The sequence below is a fragment of the Schistosoma haematobium genome, chromosome 2 (assembly GCF_000699445.3).
Source record: "Schistosoma haematobium chromosome 2, whole genome shotgun sequence".
Taxonomy (NCBI): domain Eukaryota; kingdom Metazoa; phylum Platyhelminthes; class Trematoda; order Strigeidida; family Schistosomatidae; genus Schistosoma; species Schistosoma haematobium.
This window is the reverse complement of record NC_067197.1, coordinates 25,665,876-25,690,229: the sequence shown is the minus strand read 5'-3', so window position 1 is coordinate 25,690,229 and position 24,354 is coordinate 25,665,876. Positions and strand designations below refer to the sequence as shown.

At 32.3% G+C, this 24,354-nt stretch overlaps 1 protein-coding gene across 1 annotated transcript in view; it reads right to left on the bottom strand.

Moving 5' to 3' along the window:
* Window positions 1-24,354, bottom strand: part of WNT11 (Protein Wnt-11) — a 52,814-nt gene that overhangs the window by 4,025 nt on the left and 24,435 nt on the right. The window contains exons 2-5 of the mRNA XM_051214727.1: window positions 22,129-22,403; window positions 18,228-19,126; window positions 1,386-1,520; window positions 648-817 (exon numbers count right to left, since the gene is read on the bottom strand). Coding sequence (XP_051067912.1) covers window positions 648-817; window positions 1,386-1,520; window positions 18,228-19,126; window positions 22,129-22,403 — 1,479 coding nt within the window. The remainder of the gene's footprint in view (window positions 1-647; window positions 818-1,385; window positions 1,521-18,227; window positions 19,127-22,128; window positions 22,404-24,354) is intronic.

The window sequence follows — 24,354 nt, the reverse complement described above, 5'->3', positions numbered from 1 at the left end:
ATGAGAAATAACGTAAAATGTTTTCAGCACGTAATTTGACTTAAAGAGAATACACAATCACTCTGTATAGTCGAAAATTCTGATATTCGCACTTCATTTATTGACCGTATTAAATTTATAACAACTTAAAGATCATGACTTTTAGCTTGGTCATTTATGGCTGTGTATTTTGTCTTCTGTTTAGCCGTTAGCCTTAACCTAGTTAAAGATTGACAGGTTTTAGCTATATCTGTGTGACACGATAGCTCAACTGTCGTTCAAATTATAACTTTACATATGTCTTTGAGGAACTGTAAGAGAGATAATGTGATAATATATTAACATTATAATCCTCTTATTAATATAATGATTGAAATTTACAGAAACAAAATCTGTGAAAATGCTTATCATTTTATTGAGCTGAATTATTTTGACATAATACTCAAACAAATTATTATCTCAAAATCATGAATGTATCTTTGAACCTTTAACTAATTCTAACAATGTGAACTTACATTTACATTTCGCTGTTATTCTGACTAATGAATATTTTCACCATGAATCTATTGTTTAATATAATTAAGTTTCTTTCAATGAACAATTTTACAGGAAACGATACGCATAGAAACTTATTTACTCACACATCACATGGTATTTTTATAACTTACCTATCTCGTGTACCAACAGAACCTCTTTGAGGTTCTACATTACAATAATCTGGTGAATGTTCACTAAATACCAGTTCTTCAGGTTTTACTACTTCATCGATAAATCCATTACCAATAAATGTTTTGGCGATTAATTCACCATTTTTACCTTCCGAAACCTGTTTGGCTGCCTTATTTTCGAGAAAATGAGAATAAAAATATATCAATAATGAAAGTAAGGATAGATAAAAAGAATATCTGTAACAATTATGTACTAGCTTCTAAATGTAATCCCAGGAGTCATAGTGAGAAGCCATAACTAGTACATTAAACTATAACAGGCGTCAGATAGTAACTTACCCTGGGCAATCAAATTTTGTTGTACAATGTTATGAATTCAAAAAAGTTAGACACGTATAACATTGAATTTCATCTCATTCGGTACAGAGGTTAAGCAAACACCGTAAAACCGAAGGTTTTCGGTAAGATCTTGGATACGTACAATTGACGAACCCCATACTAAGATGAAATATATGTCCTGTATTTCATAGTCTTCAATTATTATCTAACTGCTATCAAACAGTGATACAGACTGTCTAGAAAAATATTCATTCATTAGTCATTCTGAAAATTCATGGATAAACAAATAAAAACAAATGTGATAAACACTAAATTTAATACTGTTAAGTATATTTTATATTAATTTGTTGATTAATGAACAATGTGAAATGTACACAAATTTATTTTATTTAAACTTACTAAGTATCTCATTTTTAATGCTTTTTGCATTAATTCTGTATCGATTCGTCGAAGTTGACGAAAACAAACACGTTGAGCACAACTACCACTAACTCCATGACATTTGCATACCAGTTTTTGATTAGCTTCCATTAACTAAAATAAAATGATAAATTTGTTAAACAAAGTTTGTTATCCTTTTCTCTTATTATGTAATCAATAATGAATACCGTTTAGCGATAAAAAGTTTATTTTTGGTGGTTCATTTATTATTCCTGTACAATTGTATGAATAGTTATTTCTGTACATAGTAATTTAAAGTAAAATACAAAGTAGCCGCGTCATTAATAGTATAAATCCTATATTAATATGAAAGGTAGTGATATGGAATAAGGTGAAAATAATGATTGTTCAACTCCGCCTGGAGTCCCTCCGGGGGCTACTGCCGGTCCCAAGCCCGGATAAAGGAGGAGGGTTGGGCATGGGGTTAGCGTCCCCATCCCGTAGAAAACTAATTCGCTAAAAAAACGCTAACCAGAAAAAATTATTTAAACCTTTTAGACTCTGCCCTGGGAGTCAGAAGGTTTTCATTTAGAAGAATTATGACGCCTCATGATGAAAGCCGAATCCCTTCGGAAGTTACGAGGCCGATGCCCCTTCTGACAAACAGAGCGACCATTTATTTAGGTACATGGAATGTTCGTACAATGTGGGACACCGGAAGAGCCTTCCAGATTGCTGCAGAAATGAAAAGATACAACCTAGAGGTACTTGGGATCAGTGAAACACATTGGACACAAGTTGGACAACAACGATTAACTACAGGAGAGCTCCTGTTATACTCCGGCCATGAAGAAGAAAATGCACCACATACACAAGGAGTTGCATTGATGCTGTCCAAACAAGCGCAAAATGCGCTTATAGGATGGGAATCTCATGGACCAAGGATCATCAAAGCCTCGTTTAAAACAAAGAAAGAGGGCATTTCAATGAACATCATCCAATGCTATGCGCCTACCAACGACTACAATGAAGACGCTAAAGATCAATTCTACAATAGGCTGCAGTCAATAGTCGAGAAGTGCCCAACAAAGGACCTGACCATTCTGATGGGAGATTTCAACGCCAAGGTTGGAACGGACAACACTGGATATGAAGACATCATGGGACGACACGGACTGGGAGAAAGAAACGAAAATGGTGAGAGATTTGCAAATCTATGTGCCTTCAATAAGCTGGTCATAGGCGGCACCATATTCCCACATAAACGCATACACAAAACCACATGGACTTCACCGGATCATACTACACAAAACCAAATCGACCATATTTGCATCAACAAAACGTTCAGGAGGACTATAGAGGACGTGAGAACCAAGAGAGGAGCTGATATAGCATCAGATCATCACTTACTGGTCGCTAAGATGAAATTGAAACTCAAGAAGCACTGGACAACGGGGCAGACAGTATCACAAAAGTTCAATACGGCCTTTCTCCAGGATACTAACAAACTCAACAAATTCAAGATAGTCCTCAGCAATAGGTTCCAGGCCTTTCATGATCTACTCAATGGAGAAGGAACTACTGTGGAGAGCAACTGGAAGGGGATCAAAGAGGCAATCACTTCAACATGTCATGAGGTCCTGGGTCACAAGAAGCACCACCACAAGGAATGGATCACTGTTGATACACTGGATAAGATTCAAGAAAGAAGAAACAAGAAGGCAGCGATCAATACCAGCGGAACAAGAGCAGAAAAAGCCAAGGTACAAGCTGAATACACGGAAATAAACAAACAAGTGAAGAGGAGCATCAGAACCGACAAACGTAAATATGTGGAAGATTTAGCAACGACGGCGGAAAAGGCTGCAAGAGAAGGAAACATGAGACAATTGTATGACACGACAAAGAAACTCTCTGGAAATCGCCGCAAACCAGAACGACCAGTGAAAAGCAAGGAAGGCGAGGTAATCACCAACATTGAAGAGCAACAAAACAGGTGGGTAGAACACTTCAAGGAACTCTTGAATCGACCAGCTCCACTGAACCCACCCAACATCGAAGCAGCACCCACGGACCTCCCAATCAATGTTGGCCCACCAGCAATTGAAGAAATCAGCATGGCCATCAGACAAATCAAGAGTGGCAAAGCAGCAAAACCGGACGACATCCCAGCAGAGGCACTAAAAGCAGACGTAGCGGCAACTGCAAGGATACTCCACATTCTCTTCAATAAGATTTAGGATGAGGAACAAGTACCAACAGACTGGAAAGAAGGACTTCTGATCAAAATACCGAAGAAAGGCGATCTGAGCAAGTGTGATAACTACAGGGGCATCACCCTTCTCTCAATACCAGGAAAAGTCTTCAACAGGGTATTGTTAAACAGGATGAAGGACTGCGTAGACGCCCAACTTCGTGACCAACAGGCAGGATTCCGTAAGGATAGATCGTGTACAGACCAAATCGCAACTATACGGATCATTGTGGAACAATCAATTGAATGGAATTCGTCACTCTACATCAACTTCATTGACTAGGAAAAGGCATTTGATAGCGTGGACAGAACAACACTATGGAAACTTCTTCGACACTACGGCGTGCCTCAGAAGATAGTCAATATCATACAGAACTCATATGATGGATTACACTGCAAAATCGTACATGGAGGACAGTTGACAAAGTCGTTCAAAGTGAAGACCGGTGTTAGGCAAGGTTGCTTACTCTCACCGTTTTCCTCTTTCTCCTGGTGATCGACTGGATCATGAAGACGTCAACGTCTGAAGGAAAGCGCGGGATACAATTGACATCTAAGATGCAGTTGGATGATCTAGACTTCGCAGACGATCTGGCCCTTCTATCCCAAACGCAACAACAGATGCAGGAGAAGACGAACAGTGTGGCAGCAGCCTCAGCAGCAGTAGGTTTCAATATACACAAAGGGAAAAGCAGGATTCTCCGATACAACACAGAATGCACCAATCCAATCACAATTGACGGAGAAGATTTGGAAGATGTAAAAACCTTTACGTATTTGGGCAGCATCATTGATGAACAGGGTGGATCTGATGCAGATGTGAAGGCGCGGATCGGCAAAGCAAGAGCAGCATATTTACAACTGAGGAACATCTGGAACTCAAAGCAACTGTCAACCAACACCAAGGTCAGAATTTTCAATACAAATGTCAAGACAGTTCTACTGTATGGGGCAGAAACCTGGAGAACTACGAAAGCCATCATCCAGAAAATACAGGTGTTTATTAACAATTGTCTACGCAAAATACTTCAGATCCATTGGCCGGACACTATTAGCAACAACGTACTGTGGGAGAGAACGAGTTAGATCCCAGCGGAGGAAGAAATCAGGAAGAAGCGCTGGAAGTGGATAGGACACACATTGAGGAAAGCACCCAACTGCGTCACAAGACAAGCCCTCACATGGAATCCTCAAGGCCAAAGGGAAAGAGGAAGACCAAAGAACACATTACGCCGAGAAATGGAGATAGACATGAGAAAAATGAACAAGAATTGGATGGAACTAGAAAAGAAGGCCCAGGACAGAGTGGGTTGGAGAATGCTGGTCAGCGGCCTATGCTCCATTGGGAGTAACAGGCGTAAGTAAGTAAGTAAGTAAGTAATGATTGTTCACTTGATTTATATAAAGGTGAAGAATGAGTTAATCAGTATAAACCACAATAAGTATGACTAGAAAGCATGTTAAGATTATGGGAAAATAAGAGATCCAACATGCCCTTTTTTCCATAAAGATCCAGTTTGAACTGATCAGTTGTTGAAATCTCAGTTATGAATAACATTTACTGCTAAACGATCGCAAGCGAGACCGATAGGCCATAATTTCAAATCTCGCCGGGCGGGATCGTGGATGCGCACTGCTAAGGAATCCCACAATGGGACGAAACGGCCGTCCAGTGCTTCCAGGTTTTCCATGGTGGTCTAGTTTCAATTGACTTATGATCTCAGCTATTAGAATTACTATAATATCCCCAAACCCTTTTTTGATGTTATCTGTGTGTTTTCCAGTTAACTACTTACGTTTACGTTTTGAAATAACTTCTACCATAGAATTAATGGAACATATGTCTTTTGCTGTGCTGTAGCTTTTGTTACATCATGACTTACTTGACACATCCGCAGCACGATGAAGTGCTATTTTTGTCATAGAAAACTTTATATTTTTCATGTAAGCCGGCAAAACTACAGAGAACGAAACGCTCTCCATCACTGATTACGATAGTGTAAATAATAATTTCCACTTTATTTTGATCGGTTACCAAGTGCAAGGTCAAAACTGCAAACGAGAGTGGAGTTTATTCTTACCCAGGGTTAGTGTTATTAGGTTTATAGTTTAGTATTACTATTGATTAGTGGATCCTAATGAAATCAATAAACAGTTCAGGATATATAATTTATTGAACTAATTGTTCCAGTAAATTAGTGATTAAACAAGCTTTTTATTAATCTGAAATATGGTACTAGGTTTTCTGAAACAGGATACATCCTTGTGATTTTACAGAACATTCGTTTTCCAATTTTCAATATGCGTCTGATATCAAGTATTTTTAGATAATTTCAGCTCATTTGATATGTGATTAATGTGCATAAGAGCATAACTTTCAATAAAGATTACAATTCAAGCTGTAATTTCCACTTTATTTGCTCTTCTCATCTAGTAGATTGTGATACGTTATAGTGACGTATTCATAGAAGACATATGTAGATATCTTTGACCAATTGAAATAAAACTCGTAATGAAAATTATCATCTCATATCCAGTACTCACCCGCTAAATGGACGGAAAAATGTTTTGAAAACGTTAGATATTACACTTTTATTTAACACTGACAAATGAACAGATAACCTCATACGATTTCCTTAATAACGTTGTCAGTTATGAGTGGTAGAGTGTAGATTATTACAGATAATGAAATAATACTATGAATTCCATAGTATAACTATTGTTTGGTTTTACATTCTGAATTAAATATGAACAAGCCAAATTCTTTTTGAATTCTTTTTCTTAGTGGTTCACAGTGAAACAACCCATTTTAAGTATGAACAGTATATTTAAGAAAACACTGTCGAAATGAGTATGTTATATGATCGCATTGGTTGAAAAAGATTGATATAAAAGTGAAGAGAAATAATTATATCAAGGAGTAAAGTCAAATGTTTAGTTCCAATGTGACAACTACAGCAATGTTGTGACTGATTCAGTGAGAGGATGAACTGTGAAACAACTCAGAAACATTTTGGTACTAAATGTATTTAACAAAAAGTAATCTGAAGCTTATGTGTTCGATCAACCAAATATTTTGAAAAGATGGGTACTATCCATGGGTAATGAGTCAGAATTACTGATTGATCAGCAATTAGTTGAAACTACACTTATAAACCATAAGCAAGTGACATGATGATCAATAAAACAACACATATCCCTCGACTCTATGGCATACTTGTGATTCGTAAACCTGAGATTCATTTACGTTCAATTCTAGACAAGTCAAATTCACCATACCATTCAATAACAAAATGGTTGGTGAAATTGTTAGAACCATTACACCAATAATTGGTTAAGTACAGCTTTAAAGACATATTAGAATTTGCGGATACAATGAAAAAAGAAGAACATAAATAGCCAAACCATATTATCACTAAACATAACATCTTTTTTGACTAACTTCCTACTGAATGAAACTATTGATTACATATGTGAACAACTGCTAGAAAAGAAAACAGAGATGCCGATCCCAATAAATAAAATGAAGGAGCCTTTGTTGAAATTTACTGTGAATATCTACTCTATGTTTAACACTGAATTTGACAGACAAATAGATGGAGTTGCAATCGGATCACTCTTAGGCCTGATCGTAATTCGAAAGACACACTAAATAAGTTAGGTTATTACCGTCGATACATAGATGACACACTAATCGTGTGTGACGGAAGTATCCACAAACAAGAGCTGTTGAACTGTTTCAGTAACGTCCATCCAATTATTAAATTCACCAGCGAAGAAGAGAACGTCAATATTATAGCTTGCCTTTATATCCTAATTTCTAGGTTCCATAAAAAGAACTATATTTAGAAAGAGTGCATGAACGGGTCAATATACTCATTTCCATGGCTTTACACCTCATCAATACAGAACAAATTTGGTTAAATGTCTCAGCCACAGAATCAAACAATTATGTTCTGAAGATAGAGTAGATATAGAGAAAGACACACTGAAAAACATAACGAAATAACGACTATCCAGATAATTTCGTCTGAAAATTCCTATTAGGAGGTATTAAAAAAACAAGAAACTGTGACTCAATCAGTAAAAAAACCCTGTATCTGAAACTGGACTTCAAAGAGGACGTAGCGGGTTACATTTTAACACGTCGACTCAAAAGATCTGTTGAAAGGACGTTTCGTGACACCAGGTTACACACAATTCCTCCAACAAAACAAGTTCTTACAAAAAACAAATTAAGGATAGGTTGTTGATGATGTGCTCCTCCATATGTGTGAACCAATTCAACTGCTCCTGTGGAGCTCGTTACATAGGCCGTACTCAGAGGGCTTTATCTTTGCGTATTCATGAACATGTCCCGGCATGGTTGGGAAAGGGAGTTACTAAGTCGATTAACTGTACCTTTCTTTCTCACTTGGTATATAGTGAACATCATATTAGAATGGAGGAAGCTTTCTTTGTTTTATACCAAGTTCCAAAAATTCTACTTTAAAAAGAGCTAGATTATAGCTACTCTACATATAACTGAAGCCATCTGGACTAACTCCTAAAAACCGAACTTATATATCCAGAAGGAATATATTCAACCTTTATATTTACCTTAGCTCACGACTGGACCACCTGATACCTAAACTAAATATTATATACTACTTACCCCTTCCCAATTATTTTTGTGTTGATAACTTTCTTAATCTGCACACTTATCTTTTCCAATTCACGTGAATTCTTTTTACAGTAATTACCTTGATAACACCCCCCTTGTTAGATATCACGTTCACACAACGATATTATTATTATTACTACCTCGACTAACATGACGAAATTCTCCTACTATGCATTTTATTCACATGGTTTTTTTTTCATTTTCACCTTGTGATATTACTATTATTCTGATTGTGCCTTGACACTACTCCAAATTATTCTGACCTTTATTAAATGACCTTTTTTGTAATTTACAAATAACACAATTTCGAGGTATATGTGTTGTAACAGATGCAAATATTCATCATTTTTAATATATAACTTTTATATCCTAATGAAGATTAAATTACGGATAACTTCTGTGGGCTATTAATGGACTAATACATATAAATATATATATATATATATATATATATATATATATATATATATTCTTATTGTATAACTATTGAGTAACTAGATTATGTATATCTGTACTCCTCTTATTGCACGCTTTATTTGGATCTATAGACCATTATGATGCGATTTACTATTCTAAAATTATACTTAGTTTATTGATTACAACCTCCCACGTTCACAGCCACTTTTTGGCTTGATCTTCTATAAATATTAATTCCTATCTTATGGTGTGATGAGGTCTGTTTGGCTTGTATATAAACCAAGTATGTTTGAAATAAATGATTCGCATAGCGGAAGCTGTTATTGGCACTCTGGACTTAGCTGGAAGAGTCAGGAGAACAAAGGACCAATAAGGACGCTTGGCTGTCCATACCGGTCGAAAGTCATTGGTTTGGCACAGTAATAAGATTGTATAAGTTGCATTTCGATCGGTGAATAAATCACGTGATAATTAGCTGGGCTTACAAGTCACAGCAACAACACTGTCAAATTCACTAATGCATGCTTTATTTTGGCCTTTAAAATATCACAGTAATTATGGACTTATGACTGTAGAGCCTGATGATGAATTTATTGAAAACAATTTTTCGCTCAAATATTCTTCATTTTTGAAAAGAAAGTCTACTGAATGATCTATTGAATTGACATCAGTTAGTTTACATGTCGCATATTGTGCGACTAATATTAAATGCATTTAGTGACACTTGTGTGACATCTACGATGACTGACAAATGGAGTTTTACAGTTATCTAGCTAAAGTCAGTCTTCAATTTAAAACTTGCTTGCGTAAACAACCTTGAATAAAAAAATGTTAACCAGAAACGAAATCAATTAAAAACCACAAAATGAGTAATCTCTGGAATACCTCAATGCTAAGAAGAAATTAATTCCCTCAATTAGTTAAATAGGAGTGGAGCCCAACCCGTATCGGGTGGAGACAATTATCCATCTCAGATAATTGATAAACGGTTACGCAAGGTCATGAATCGATTGAAATGAGACATTAACACCGTTCGATGCCGAATCAATGTTCGCGTATGTAACAAAAGTTTCTGAGTTCGAGTTTCACATGCAGAATCGCGGATGCACACTGCTTAGGAGTCTTATACTAGGATGAGGTGATTATCCAGTGCTTCCAGGTCTTCAGTGGTGGTCTAGCTTAGGTTGAGTTCAATTGTTAAATGGAATTCTCTATTCTATAACATGATGTTAAATGAGCATCGGATAACTTTTCAGAAGAATAAAATAAATTTATCTGATTTCTGTATAATGTTGTTGAAATTATGAGTCAGTTGAAGCTAGACCATCATGAAAAACCTGGAAGCACTGGATGGCCGTTTCGTTCTATTGTGGGACTCCTCAACAGCACGCATCCACGATCCCGTCTAGCTTCAACTGACTCATGATCTCAACCATTAAAATTACCATAATACCCACAAAAAAGCCTCTTCTGATATTAATGTTGTTATGTTTATTCTGCTGCTAATGTATGATGCTAAAAATCTAGTTTATTAGATAGCATTTACAATTTTCAACCATTTTTATTCACATAATATCATTCTCTTATATTTAGAAATCATTATATTACAAAGTTAATCGTCTGAATCCAGTAATTTCACTATGGTAAATTATTAGTTATTGTTTTATGTACATAACTGCATAGTTAAAGAAATACATTCTAATTTTACCAAAAAAAACAGATAAGCTATTATATACTAGGAATGTGAATTCATAGCTTGTTTTTATATTAAAAACACATTCGTTTCAACTATCAATACATAAATGAGATGGGGTAAAATGAAAATTGAATGATATAGAAGACATTTATCATCGAAGGAAATGGATTCATGCAAATCAAGTTGTTTCAGTTATTATTATTTTTTTTTCTCAATAGAAATCATCATTATTTTCATGGTCATTATCACCACGGTTACCATCACAATAACATCACCAATAGGATTACTATCATTAAAAACTATCATTATTATTACTATTATTATTTATTATTATTATTTTTTATTATATTTATCACCACCAATGGCTGTAAAACAATCATATAAAAAATTATTAATAGGCTAGTCGATGTTATACGTAACTTTGTGAAAAGGTTAAATATCTTCTGGGATTTTTAAAGCTGACTATGCAAATTTTTCCGACTAATTCTATTAAAATAATAATAATAATAAAAATAATAATAAATAATGTATATTTATGTACATATATATATATATATATATATATATATATATATATATACATTCAATATTCAATGATAGGATGAATCATTTAAATGTAACATATTTCATATGTTTCTTTTTTTGCAGCATAACAATCTAGACCATGTCTATGTCCATGTGTATAAATATATATATATGTAGGAATTTTACGCCTTACATTATCTGAGATGATTACTTATGCGGTTTTGATCAATTGAATTGTTGTTAAGTTTATCTAATAAGCTTCTGCTTTTGTTGCATATTGAATATATATATATATATATATATTCAATGATGTGACCTTATCAATATATTAAATAAAGGCTAATTATAAATATTGAATTATGAATGCATTGTTGAATATTGGCATAGAAACAAAAATAACTTCACCTAACAATTTTTAGTCATTTTAATTTGTTTTCATATTTAGTGACAGTGTTTCACATGGTTACATGGGTGGTTTATCACGTTGTTTTTTTTGTATTTTCACACGTAAATGTAAGATACTTTAACCATTCTAGTAGCTTTGATCTTATTAGGCGGTATAGGTTTTAAAAAAAAGTCTTTATATTGTACAAATTAACATAGAAATTACTAATATAAACATAATTACTTTGAACATTTATAATGAGGACTTATTAAAACAAAGAAGACCGGCCACTTTTATTCAAATTTCATAATATTTTGTTAACTGATTTCACAACAGTGTCAATGTCATAACCAGTATTCACTATAATGTAACCACACTGAGATGATGGATCTCAAGTGAGTCGAGTTCCTTGACGTAAGTGTCGCATGTAATTACTAGGAGAACTTTTTCATAGAATTTAAACATTACTATTTTTGTTGGTTATACTTAGACCAAAATTTGCAGTCATTTTATTACATATTTAACAGTTATTAACTAAAATAACGATTACCATGAGTATGTTCTTGATAGTAAATTCCTGGGTGAGATGTAATCATTTGGTAAAAATATCTCTTTTCCTGATTTTACTTTGTTCTGTTCAGTGATCTAAATAATTCTATTGGAATTTTTATATATTATTATTAAGTCAGTCACTTCAAATTATTCGATTAAATTTTCACCGTAGTTTTTAAGTTATTTAAAAATTTAATAGTTGAATTCATGAATCAATCTAAGCTTGACCACCACTGAAGAATCGAAAGCACTGGATGGTCACTTCATCCTAGTATAGGACTCCTAAACAGTGCACAACCGCGATCCTGCATGTGAAACTCGAACTCAGAAAATTTTAAAGAGAGCAAGAACAACCAACCTTTGTTCTTGCTCTCTTTAAAATAATAAAGGGAACTATGTGTCAGAAAATTTTGTCATACACGCGAATGCTTAACCACTAGACCACCGAGCCGGTATCGAACGGTGTTAATGTCTCATTTCAATCGATTCATGACCTGACGCAACCGTTTATCGATTATCTGAGATGGACAATTGTTTCCACTCAACACGGATTAAGCTTCACTGTTCACGCCTTCTCACTAGAACTCCAAAAAATCATCTTGAAGTGAGTCATTAGTGAGCACATGATGATTATGATCAGGATAAGAATTTGTGAAATTTACATAAAATTATTTTTATTTTTGACAAATTACCAGTTGGAGGCTTAGGTCAATGAATTTTAATCATTATAAATGGGATAAAAATACATATGTACCATAATGATTTGTTTTACTACTAGTTTTTAACCCAGAATAATGTATTTCTAGTATACTAGTTAATAGATTACAACCTTAACTGGTTTATAATTGTAAAGTTAATGAAAATAGTTAATTTATCTAACAAATTTTGTTGTTGTCGTCGCTTTTTTTAGTAAAAAAAGATATTCTCTAAGAACCTTTAAGTAACATTGTTTAGTGTAATATTGGCTTATTTCAATTTAATTTACTACTCTTTATGTATGTTCCAATGAACATATGTTTTCAATAACTACTTAAGATATTTTAGACTAACTAGACTTTAATAATTACTAATTAAGTATACCATAGTAAATACAAGTAAATAGTAAGTGAGAAAGTATTCCTAAAAGCTTAAAGAAATACAGGTATTTATCGGTTAATGTTTAGTTTTAATGATTACTAATGTATAAAGTGTGTTAATAATTATGTGACTGGTATCTCTAAACTGAAATGGATGAAGAAAGTTCGTGAATAGCAATAATCTATGATACACAAGCCTTATTACTTTAACGAATAAAGAAAGAATAACTTGATTAAACTTAAAGTTAAAATATATAAGGAAGAAATAAAAAAACACAATACTACTTATGTATGAATTTGTTCAAGGATAGGAAAAAGTCATATATTTTGTAATATGTTATCAAACAAACAAAAGATTTTATGGAATGGATAGATATAATGCATATAGTTTTAATTGAGATAACTTCAGTTGAATATGCCATCCAGTGCTTTTAGATTTCCCACGGTGGTCTAGCTTCAAATGACTCATGATCTCAACTATAGAAATTAGCACATATCCATAAAACTCTTTCTGATATAAATATGCTTATGAATGAAGTTCATATGTTCCATGTTTATTTTATCAAATAAACTTGATGAACGAAATAAATTTGAATGATTTCAATGGTGTTTTATAAACGTGTTTGAGAACTTTAGTTAGACATCACAGATTAACCCTAATTATACAACAGTCAAAAACCAGACAGGACTGGGCACTTGTTTCACCTTAGTATAGGACTCTTCAATATTATGTATTCATTACTGCTAAATGAGAGTAGAATTAAGAACCTTCAGAGCTGAAGATCAAAGTGTAACCTTCAGATTGTAGTGTCGGTTATTATGTTAAGCCCATATACTTTATCTAGCTTTCGGACAGCCCAATCTATTCATTCTACTTGAGTCACATTCTGACCTTGTTATATTTATTCACTTATCAATCTTGACTGTTTTGATATGAGCGCACAGGTGTGTGTACATTTCTTATCCCATTACTCATCACATGTCTGTAACTTACTTTTGTGTAACTAGAACTACTGATTAACGCTTGGTTAAATGGGAGTTGGCTTATCCGCCACCTCCACTCTGCATCGTTTCTCTTCCCTCCATTCCATTCGCTTTATATACAAAATATATGTATTCACGAGTCCATTCTCGTTATTCGACTTATTTAATTCCGTTATTGACTAACGCGATTTAAGTCGATGATTATATACGAGAATAGGCGATATATATATTTCAATAACAATCATTCATACGGTCGAATTAAAGTCAGAACTCGGGCCAATAAAAGATTACTGGATCGCCACCCAATAACTTTCATTTCTAACTTTAATTAATACGTTATATTTAGAAAACATTATGCATCGTCATTACTAATATTTCTCTCATACCCGATGTGAATGAATTTCATTTGTCACGGCTCTTCACTGAAATATTTGAGTTATTATTAACTAGGTGTTTCATATTTATTAAACTGTTACATATTAGATTTTATTTTGAAGGTAGTGAATTGTACGAACACAAATAGTTAGTAAGCTGTTTAATCGTCAATAAACGTTTACTTAATGTTTTCATAGAAAAATCATTAAACTATTGGGTAGTTTAGTCATAATTCATTTATTATTGATTTCCAATTCAATGTATGGTCACTTTATCATTAAGATAAACAAATTATCATGTATATGAATTATCGTTTGTTACTTTATGAAATATGGGTTGGTGAAAATACTCTTCCAAATATCCAGAAAGTTGCGTTCACCAAAAAAGCTCGAAGAGAAATACACTGTAATAAATAATTATCTTTAGTAAACGGATATCCTAAGCCAATTGTGAAAAATATAGTCCCGAATAGTGAAGTAAAACAAAAGAATACTAGAATAAAAGTTTTTATTCGATTGTCATTTAAAGGTGATCAAATGATGAATAAAATCAATTAAACACTATAAGCAGCTTTATAAAGTACATTCTGAGCTGCGAAGTTCATCTCACTATACATAACACTATGATCAATAATCAAAACTAAAGTAGACAAATATCTATTAAATATAACCCCTAACCGCATTCATCAATTTGCCTGTATATACAAAACCACATATATTAGAGGGACAACGAATAGGCTTTTACTCGATTAAATGGAGATATTTCAAAATATCCTACACCTTCGAGGAGAAGTCTAATCACATAAGTCGATAGTACGTTACCTACTAAACACGGTATATGACGTGAATCCAATGAACTCGTTCAAAGTTATTTATAAACAATATAATTCCATGTTATTAAAACTCAAAAAATCATAGTAACCAGAAGGCTTAAAATTAACCTTTGTATTCAAAAAAAGTCTGTAGTTAACTATCAACAGCCTAAATAACATTTTAATATCTATTTTCCTCTCAATGAATTGTAATTATAATTTGATCAATTCACATCACAAATCTTCTTTTTATTTAAACTTCTGAAATTTTGTTACGATACACAATATAGTTATCTTAATATTCAAAAACTGTTACCTAAAGTAATTATGAAAAGAACCCCACAAATGAATTCTGAAATTATTTCCAATGCGTAAATTCAAACCCCTTTATGTGTTCAAAAACAGTTTGTTCTTACCTTAAACCTACCCTGGTAATATTGACTTATTATCCAGAGTGATTAGGATTCACTTTGTGTTCACATTATTATTACTCTTATCATTATCCTTATCTCCTCTTACCCGTTTCCTGTCTAGTTGACCTTTTATTTTTATATATAAATGCTCTTAGCAAGTATATGTGTGACCAGATTGTTCGAAATGTATTGCGCTAATATATCACATAGTTCTGATAATCTTCGTCTTCTAATATCATTATCGAAATTTCCAATGCTGTTGTCATATTGTTGTATGTGCTACTGATGTTGACAAATATAAGTAGTATGTACCAATCGAAAGTAAAATACTTGGAGATAGAAGGTGAAGAAGACCAAAGAAAAGAGAACGGGAACAGAGAATGATTCATGTGGAAATGAAGAAACAATGAAGTCTGAGACAATTGATTAACATTTTGCAGAAGAAACAGTCAAGTTTAAGACAATTGTTTGACATTTCGAAAATAAAGAATTCGCTGTATATTTCTCAAATTTTATTAAGATATTTTATGTTGAAATACATTTGGTTGTCCTTGATTGCATTCTCGTTCACAACAGTATCATCAACCGTTACATGAATGGTAGATCTGAGAGTCTAGTTTATAGATCCGCACTTCGTGAATAAGCCATATTATGTTCAAGTTCGAAATGTTTTCTGTCATTTTTGAAATTACTTTCACATTCCTGATAAAATCAATATATTTATAATACCCCAATCAGTAGAACAATTCAATTTTCCTATGTTTTGTAGCTCTCTGCAAACCAACTCTTTAGAGAATATTTATTATTTTTATGAATATCAGTCTATTCAATGCTCAATTTATTTGAAATTTTTGAGTCAAACCTTGGTAATCATCTCTACATACTTTCACATTATTTCTCATGAAGTTGATTACTGTAATAATTTGAATAAAGTATAAGCGTACGCTCAGTTTAATGAATACTTGTCAACTAGTCATTTAGTGTCATTATGTCCGTAACTATTCACTGTATCGTTAATCCATTTCTCAACAGAACTTATTCAGTATACAATAGATGACTATATTTACATTAAACTATTTGACGGATCATATATGATTAGGCACTTATAAGAAGTGAAAGGGAACAAAAACACTCAATTCTATTATTTCATTGACATTTTCATTCATGGCAAGAAATTCATCTATAATTAATAAGTGATGGTAATTAGTATTTTTACAACTAAATAATAATAAAATGAACAATATAATTAGGGTTTACTTATGACTTTAGTGAATACGTGAAGCTTGAATACTTGAATTAGTTCAAATATCCATGTGTAAAGAATTAATTAGCTGGTATATCTACCAAATTAAGGTATAACAAATTATTAAGTGGTGTTTTCATTTCTCTCTGTGTATCCCAATTATTTTGAGAATAAGTTTACATTATTTATGTGTACATTCAAATAAAAACATTTTGAACAATAATTTCATTTTTCTCTATTTTTAACAAAACGCGTTTCCACATGAGCACTATCAAACTCATTGAATTAAAAATTCATTATAATGGAAAGCTGATATAAATACTTTATTAGTTCTGTAATGGACGCTACTCATAAGAAGGCTTGTATGTAGCGTGTAGCGGAACATGGTGTCAAAGTTGCAGCAATTGTCAGCCGGAGTAAAGAGTTTCAGTGCATCAAAAGCATGGCGTTCCCAAAACACTTGGAGGCCAGTCGAAAAGACAGTTGAAATTACAGAACACACCGAAAGATGCAAATGGACGATTGTAGGCTCCCTAAATATGCCTCACGTACATACTTTGTAACTTCTCACAATTACTTACAAGTTAAACTGAAACAAGCCTATGAAGTAAACAATCATGTACGAACAAAGTATACTTGAATTTTCACTGTTTATTGTACTTTATATAGTGTTAACCTAATTTATTGTTTTATCCATTCAACACTCAAGCATAGTGTTTTATTTTATTCATGGTATATGTTAAAAAGAAGGCTAAAGTATTCTATATTTTGAATAATTTATTGGTACCTTAAATAATTAGACACATGCCGGTGAGTAAATTTCCAATTAGTTTTTTGAAGTTTTAATAAGACACAATGTGTTAGGGAGTTATCTGCCTATAACTTAGGATAATAGATGAATTTCCTCATGAATTTGCTCGACAGGAAACTTTTACTACTAGATTTCAATCCTATAAAAAACGATGATTCGTTTTCAGCACACTACCTGACGATCCAATTTTGGACCTTATATGAACTGTTGAGGTGCTTCAAGCCTGAAGAAAAAATGTCGTACATTGCCATTTGGCTTTCAGTAGTTCTCAAATTAATTTTGATTTTTGATGTATACTATCTTCATATGGTCTATCGTTTATTCCTGCAATCACTGAAAGTAATTTTCACGTAAACTCTTTGACAGATGAAATGCATTTTCACTTTGCTGTTTTATTTGTTTGGTATAAAATATTTGTCGTTGCACATGGAGCATAAGATGCGAATACTTAGGCTAAATTGATTTTCAGTATTCAGCTTTGACAAACTATAAACTTTTGAACAGAATGCTAAAATCAAAGTAGTTTCATTTCAATTACCGATAATAAATTAATTGACCATGTTATCCAGATCGCTATCATTCACAAATACTTTAAACGGTATGCAAAGAAAAGATAATAATGAGATAATTGTAGCAATGTGTATTATTGACTTACTACTACACCTGCTAGATAATTATGACGATTTAAATTACGTAGTGTGGATTTTTTTCTACCTTGTTTTGATCTAGGATGACGTGGTAATCTTTCATCATTATCATCTACTGAATCATACATTTGTTGTGCTGAATTGTATGACGGATATTTGTTGGTTTGTGCTGTAGATTGATATGACCATGTTTTATGTAGATTACGACGTCGTCTATCCGTATATTCATGTTGTGAATAGAATAATTCTGAATCATCTATTTCACTGTCATCCTCTTCTTCATTTTCTTCAGTTTCTTCATCTACATCTTCTCTAATTCTATCGTCCACATTCTCATTAACATTGATTTGATTTTGAAACAGACTAAACATATCAGATAATTGTGTTGTATCATATTTACTTTCTGTAACTTGTGAAGAATACGTTGATCTTTTATAACGATTTTGATTATTCATATCATGTATTGTATCTAAATTAGGATTATCTGTTTCTATTGGTGGAGGTAACATTACATGTACATTTGGAAAACCAAGAAATAATGATGTATATTCTTTAGCTGTACGCAAATTATCAGAACAACCAGCCCAATAAAATTTACTAACTGTTGGTTGACCATCTGTCATTGGTATATTGTTTGATTTAGATGTATCAATGGAATTCATTAAATGACCATCGGAATTATATACTAATGCATTATTATTATCATTATACAAAGTTTGTGAATGATGTTGTCTAAGTAAATTGTTATTTTTATATATATGAGATGAAGGATAATTTGGTGTAGCATAACTGCCATCTTCATCACCACAAGAACAATATCGAATTTTATTCAATGCACAATATCGTCCAATTTCAAATAATAATACAGAACTTGCAAATGCATGTACAATTGCTTGTTCACGTGTGCCTATAATAGTGATTATTTTAATATAAATAGTTATATTGTTAAAAAAGGTAGATAATACAAATGAATTAGCTATATTTTTTGCTCCTAAAATGTCACATTTACTTCAGTCAACTATGTTGCTTTGATTTAGTAGCCTGAGTTCAATTTATCTTAGTTGATGTTCTGATCCATTTGTTCAGTTATGACACTATACTGAAAGCAACACTATGTCTACAGGCTCTACAAAGAGATACAAAACAAAATAACTGATCATAGCTGTAACATTAAAAAATTAAGTAGATCTTCAAAGGGAGAGTTCGCATGTGAATTTACAGGATAATATTTGAATAATAAGGTAATTGACATATGGTCAGAATATAAATAAAAGTATTATACTTGTAATATTCCAATGAGTAGGAAAATGGGATTTTCTGATGTTTCGTGACTCACTGTAAGCCACTTCTTCAGAGAATAAATAACTAAATCAAAATTAATCCAAGTTCAAATGGTACAAAGGAACAAAGCAAAAATATTAGATGTGATCAATCAAAAAATAGGTCTGAACAAGATTTGTCATGAAACGTCAGAAAATCTAATTTTTCTACTCATTGGGATATTGCAAATATATTATTCTTATTATAACAATCTACCCAATACTCAGTTTATTTAAAATTATCAAGTCAAACCTTGCTGTCAGATCAGTATTTTTATGATGCGATGGGATCATTAAACTAGATAGTTTTATTTACTAAGTATAATGTTATGGCTGGGATATTTGACGCTTAATAAATAATTGACGATTGAAATAACCAAAGTAACTGTGACTACACGTAATTCAAAGTGGCAAAATAAGAGTTGTGTGTTATGATTGCAGTGTAAAGATCAATTTCGGGAACATTATAACGAATAGATTCATTTTGTATTGTTTGTTTGAATCTTCCCATCGTTGTCTATGACTGCAATTGATCAGTCTCTTATTGGCATATGTACAACATGTGCGGATTGCCTTGATATTACCTTAAGTCACAAGCATTATAAGCAAAGATGGATGGTAGCTAGTAGTAGAATCCAGTAGTGAACATTAATTCTAGGATGCAGGTTCATCCACCTGACGAGTCCTAAACAGGACAAAACGCGTGTCTTGGATTCCATTGTTAACCACCATCCATCTTTGCTTATAATTATGGTGGATGTTTTACGGTTGGTGATAATAAGTTCATTTATGATTGTTAAAAGGATTAACAAACGGCAATTTGATAAATTATTCGATATGATTCAGTATGGTTAACTAACATCTTTTCAGTGAATGGAATTGTTGTCGTAAGTTCCAAAATGAACCGTTATCGAACGATATTATAACTAAAAAACATAAAGGTATTATTTTCTTAAATTGACTTACTAAAACACAAAATATGAACACAAAAATAAATTTGATTCGATAGTAATCGTAAAATAAATATTTAAAAAATATCGATTTTACATATCACTCTCACACTAATGTAACTAATGTGTCTGTAATATACGAAAATAAAGACATTTTTAGGTAGATAGTTGTTATGCGACTGACAAACAGTTGTGTAAGGACTGTTTGAGGTGAAAACATCGAGCATGGTAAAGAGTGTGCTTCAACAGATTGTGCAGATTACATGTTACTTTATCACTTTAATAACTGTCGACTGGACCTTGTAGACAATATTAAACAAACAAATTGAAGTTAAGATTTCTGTAATTACTTTATATTAGGTATTTTAAATTCTTCAGAGGTATTCTCATAGTAACTAAACGCAAGTTTTTATGAATTGTTTACGGTAAACATTTCCCTCCATAAAATTCGCTTCCTATAAAGTTGAACAGATCCCATGATAACGTTAGGATGAAGAATAAATGAGGTGTAGTTTAGTTTTAACAAGAATGTAGCTCTGATTTTTTCAGATATCCTCTGCATTATCTAATGCGTTTACTAAATGTGAACATTTTATTTGCTTCATCCCTTATTTTAGTAAGACACAAAATAAAATAATTTTCAGCTAAATTCTTATCCCATTATAAATTTTACTGACGTATGATACTTATTCCAAATCAGAGTACTTGTAGTTCACTTTACTTTTCATCATATCCGATGAGAGTTTTGTCGACATATCTCTTACATAAACCTCGTTTTTTAACTATCGATTTTGGCATAAGATTTTTTTACACTTGTTATAAACAAATTAGCTAACAGAGGATTAAACTATAACCTCGTACCAATTCCTTCTCTCTATCGATTTTTTTTTTTACAAAAGCCTAAATGTACATTTCACATTTCATTACAAGTAAGTTCTTTCAAATAAACTATAAGTTTCTCTATATTTATCCAATTCTGTTCGATACATTTGTAAGTACAAGCCATAATGTCCTATAAAAATCAGTGTATAAATAGCAAATTTATATTTAACGGCTAACATTCAATATCATCGATCTACCATTGACTTATTTCCAATTGTATTAATTTTACTTATTACAAAGTCTCAATAGAACTTCAGAAAATTCACCTTGAAGCTAGTACCATGTGAATATGTGAGTTACAGTTGAGTTGTTTATAAAAACGTCCTTTAACTTCTTCCATCGCGAGAACAAGAGTTCCTAATTTTGATTTGGTGGAATGATATATATATATATATATGTCGATTGCTTACAATAAAATGTTTGGAGTTACTATACAATATTAAGTTAAATATGATTCAAAACAACTGGATAAATTAAGCCTCTACATCTTTAAATAATTCATTTTCTATCATTGTAAGCAAAATAAAAACGAAAAATCACTGACTAGCTGTCTTCCCTGGTTGTTTGACCACAGTATGTTCAACTTAGTTTATCGATGTCAAATATTACATTTTATTAGCTAACTCATGAAAAATTAGTTTTTTAAATAAAGCGATTAGTAACGCATTATATTTACCGACAGATTGACTTTTATTTTTTTTATTAAGTCATTTGATATTTCGCAAAGAATAAACACTAAATTAACGAAAATAAATTACCTCTTCTTAACTCTGGTGATACATGCGGTAATTGATGTATAGAAGTACAATTCCATCGTCTATCTGAAAATGTTTTTGGACAATGATATCCGACAGCATGTGCAGCTCTAAGTACAGCAAGCATTGCATAACCAAAACGTGGATGCATACAAAATCGTGCTTGTCTTCTACGAAGACCTAATTTATTAGCAGCTTTTTGACATTCATCTGGAGTAAATCGATCAGCTGTCGAATCCACTGGATGATCTGCACTTTTTGGTAATCTGTATATACCTCTGAAATAGTGAAGAAAAAAATGTTGAGTTAAGATTTTCTAGTGTAAACTATGTATTCAACGAAAGAAAAACTGTTAGTATATCTTTATTTATTATTAACTTCATTCTGAACATTGTCATACAAATAGGACAAAATCATAAAATTAGACAATGAATCTTTTATAAGATAATTGAATATTTCTAACTTTAAAATATATTGCCAAGGTTTAAGTAGATTTATCTGTCTACACGTTATGAACCTGTTATTTTATAAGAGTATTAAATAACTTTAAGGACAAGCTACTTTTTGATTGAACAACGGAGAAATCAGATACCATTTCATGAGTATATATATATATGAGTTCGCGACAGATGCTAGATATTTCAAGCCATATGGTGAGAATTAATGAAGTAACTAATACTGTAAATTTAGATTTTGTTTATAATTGTATATGATTTCAGTTAAACAATCAAGTTATATTATCATATCTTTAGAAATACAATCGACCTGGAAATGAGTCAACTTTCATAGTTTTTTTCTGTTATTTTTATGGAACAAAATAATGTGCCACTTACATATTGAAGGTTAAAAGTGAATTATGATATTGATAAAATAAATATTCTATAATTGTGTCGTATTTTAACAATAGTGTTTCTATTATTGAGGTCTAATTTTATAGTCAGACTTTTTCATCTATTATTACTCACAAAGAACTTAGTTTATGTTACAGATTTTACCAATAAATAAATTGGATTGGTTGAGATTAGACATTAACACCACTGGATGCCGGCTCAGTGGTTTAGTTGGTTAAGCACCTGGCGCGAGACCGGAAGGTCCAGGGTTCGAATCTCACGGGGTGCGGGATCATGGATGCGCACTGCTGAGGAGTCCCAAACTGGGACGAAACGGCCGTATAGTGCTTCCAGGTTTTCCATGGTGGTCTAGCTTCAATTGACTCATGAGTTCACTCAAATGAATTCATGTCAATCAAAAGAAAATGAAAATCTGAAATATCTCAAAACAGTTTGTCTTTCACTTATAGTCTTGAAAATGTTCAGTTTATTGATCAGTCATTAAAAAGCAACTGGTATGATGACACCTAGTTCTTAGTGTTCATCGATTTCTAATCAACATTCTTACATTACTTAATTTGATTTAATTTGGTAGATTACAAAAGTTTCTGGTTTATCTGTTTCTAAATTGTACAAATTTTGTAATAAATGTTCTCATGTATTCAATCTGTTTCAATTTACTTATTACATACGATGAATGCAATTATTCATATGCGTACAATCTAACGTGAAGCTAACTACTACGAAATTTAAGTGGAAGAACAACTCTGTTTAGTATATATATATATTTATCTCATCTTCCATTAATAGAAATGAAAGGGGATTTCAATGTAATCGAATGTAATCAAATATATAATGGTATGAAAAGATGATAAAGATGGAGACAAATCGTTCCAAGACGTTCGTGGCTGAAGTGGGACCGAATCAAATGGTCACTGGAAAACTTTTCATATATATATATATACATTTTTTTTAGACTATTTCCAAGTTGGAGATTAAAATTTTTTAACTTTGTATTTCGTGTTTAGAATTCTTTAACTCTGTCCGAACTATAGTATATCTGAAGGAAAAGAAATAAGACCATTCGAAAGCAATTTAGAAACAAACTCAATAGAACGAAACTCTAGATTCCTGGCTTTCTGTCGACTGTCTCCAAACATCTAATTTCCAAGAAATTTACAGTAAAATTCTATCCTATTACCTCGTTGAAATTTGTATAATCTGGCTGTTAGCACGATACATTTAAAGAGATAGTTGAGATTGAAAAACAATGAATATTTGAACAAATAATTGTTTTCAATAATTTCAACATTAGCCCCTACAATTATAAACTCATAATTATTCTATTTCAATAACCCACATAAGCCATGTGCAAATAAATTGTGAGTAAATTAGGCAA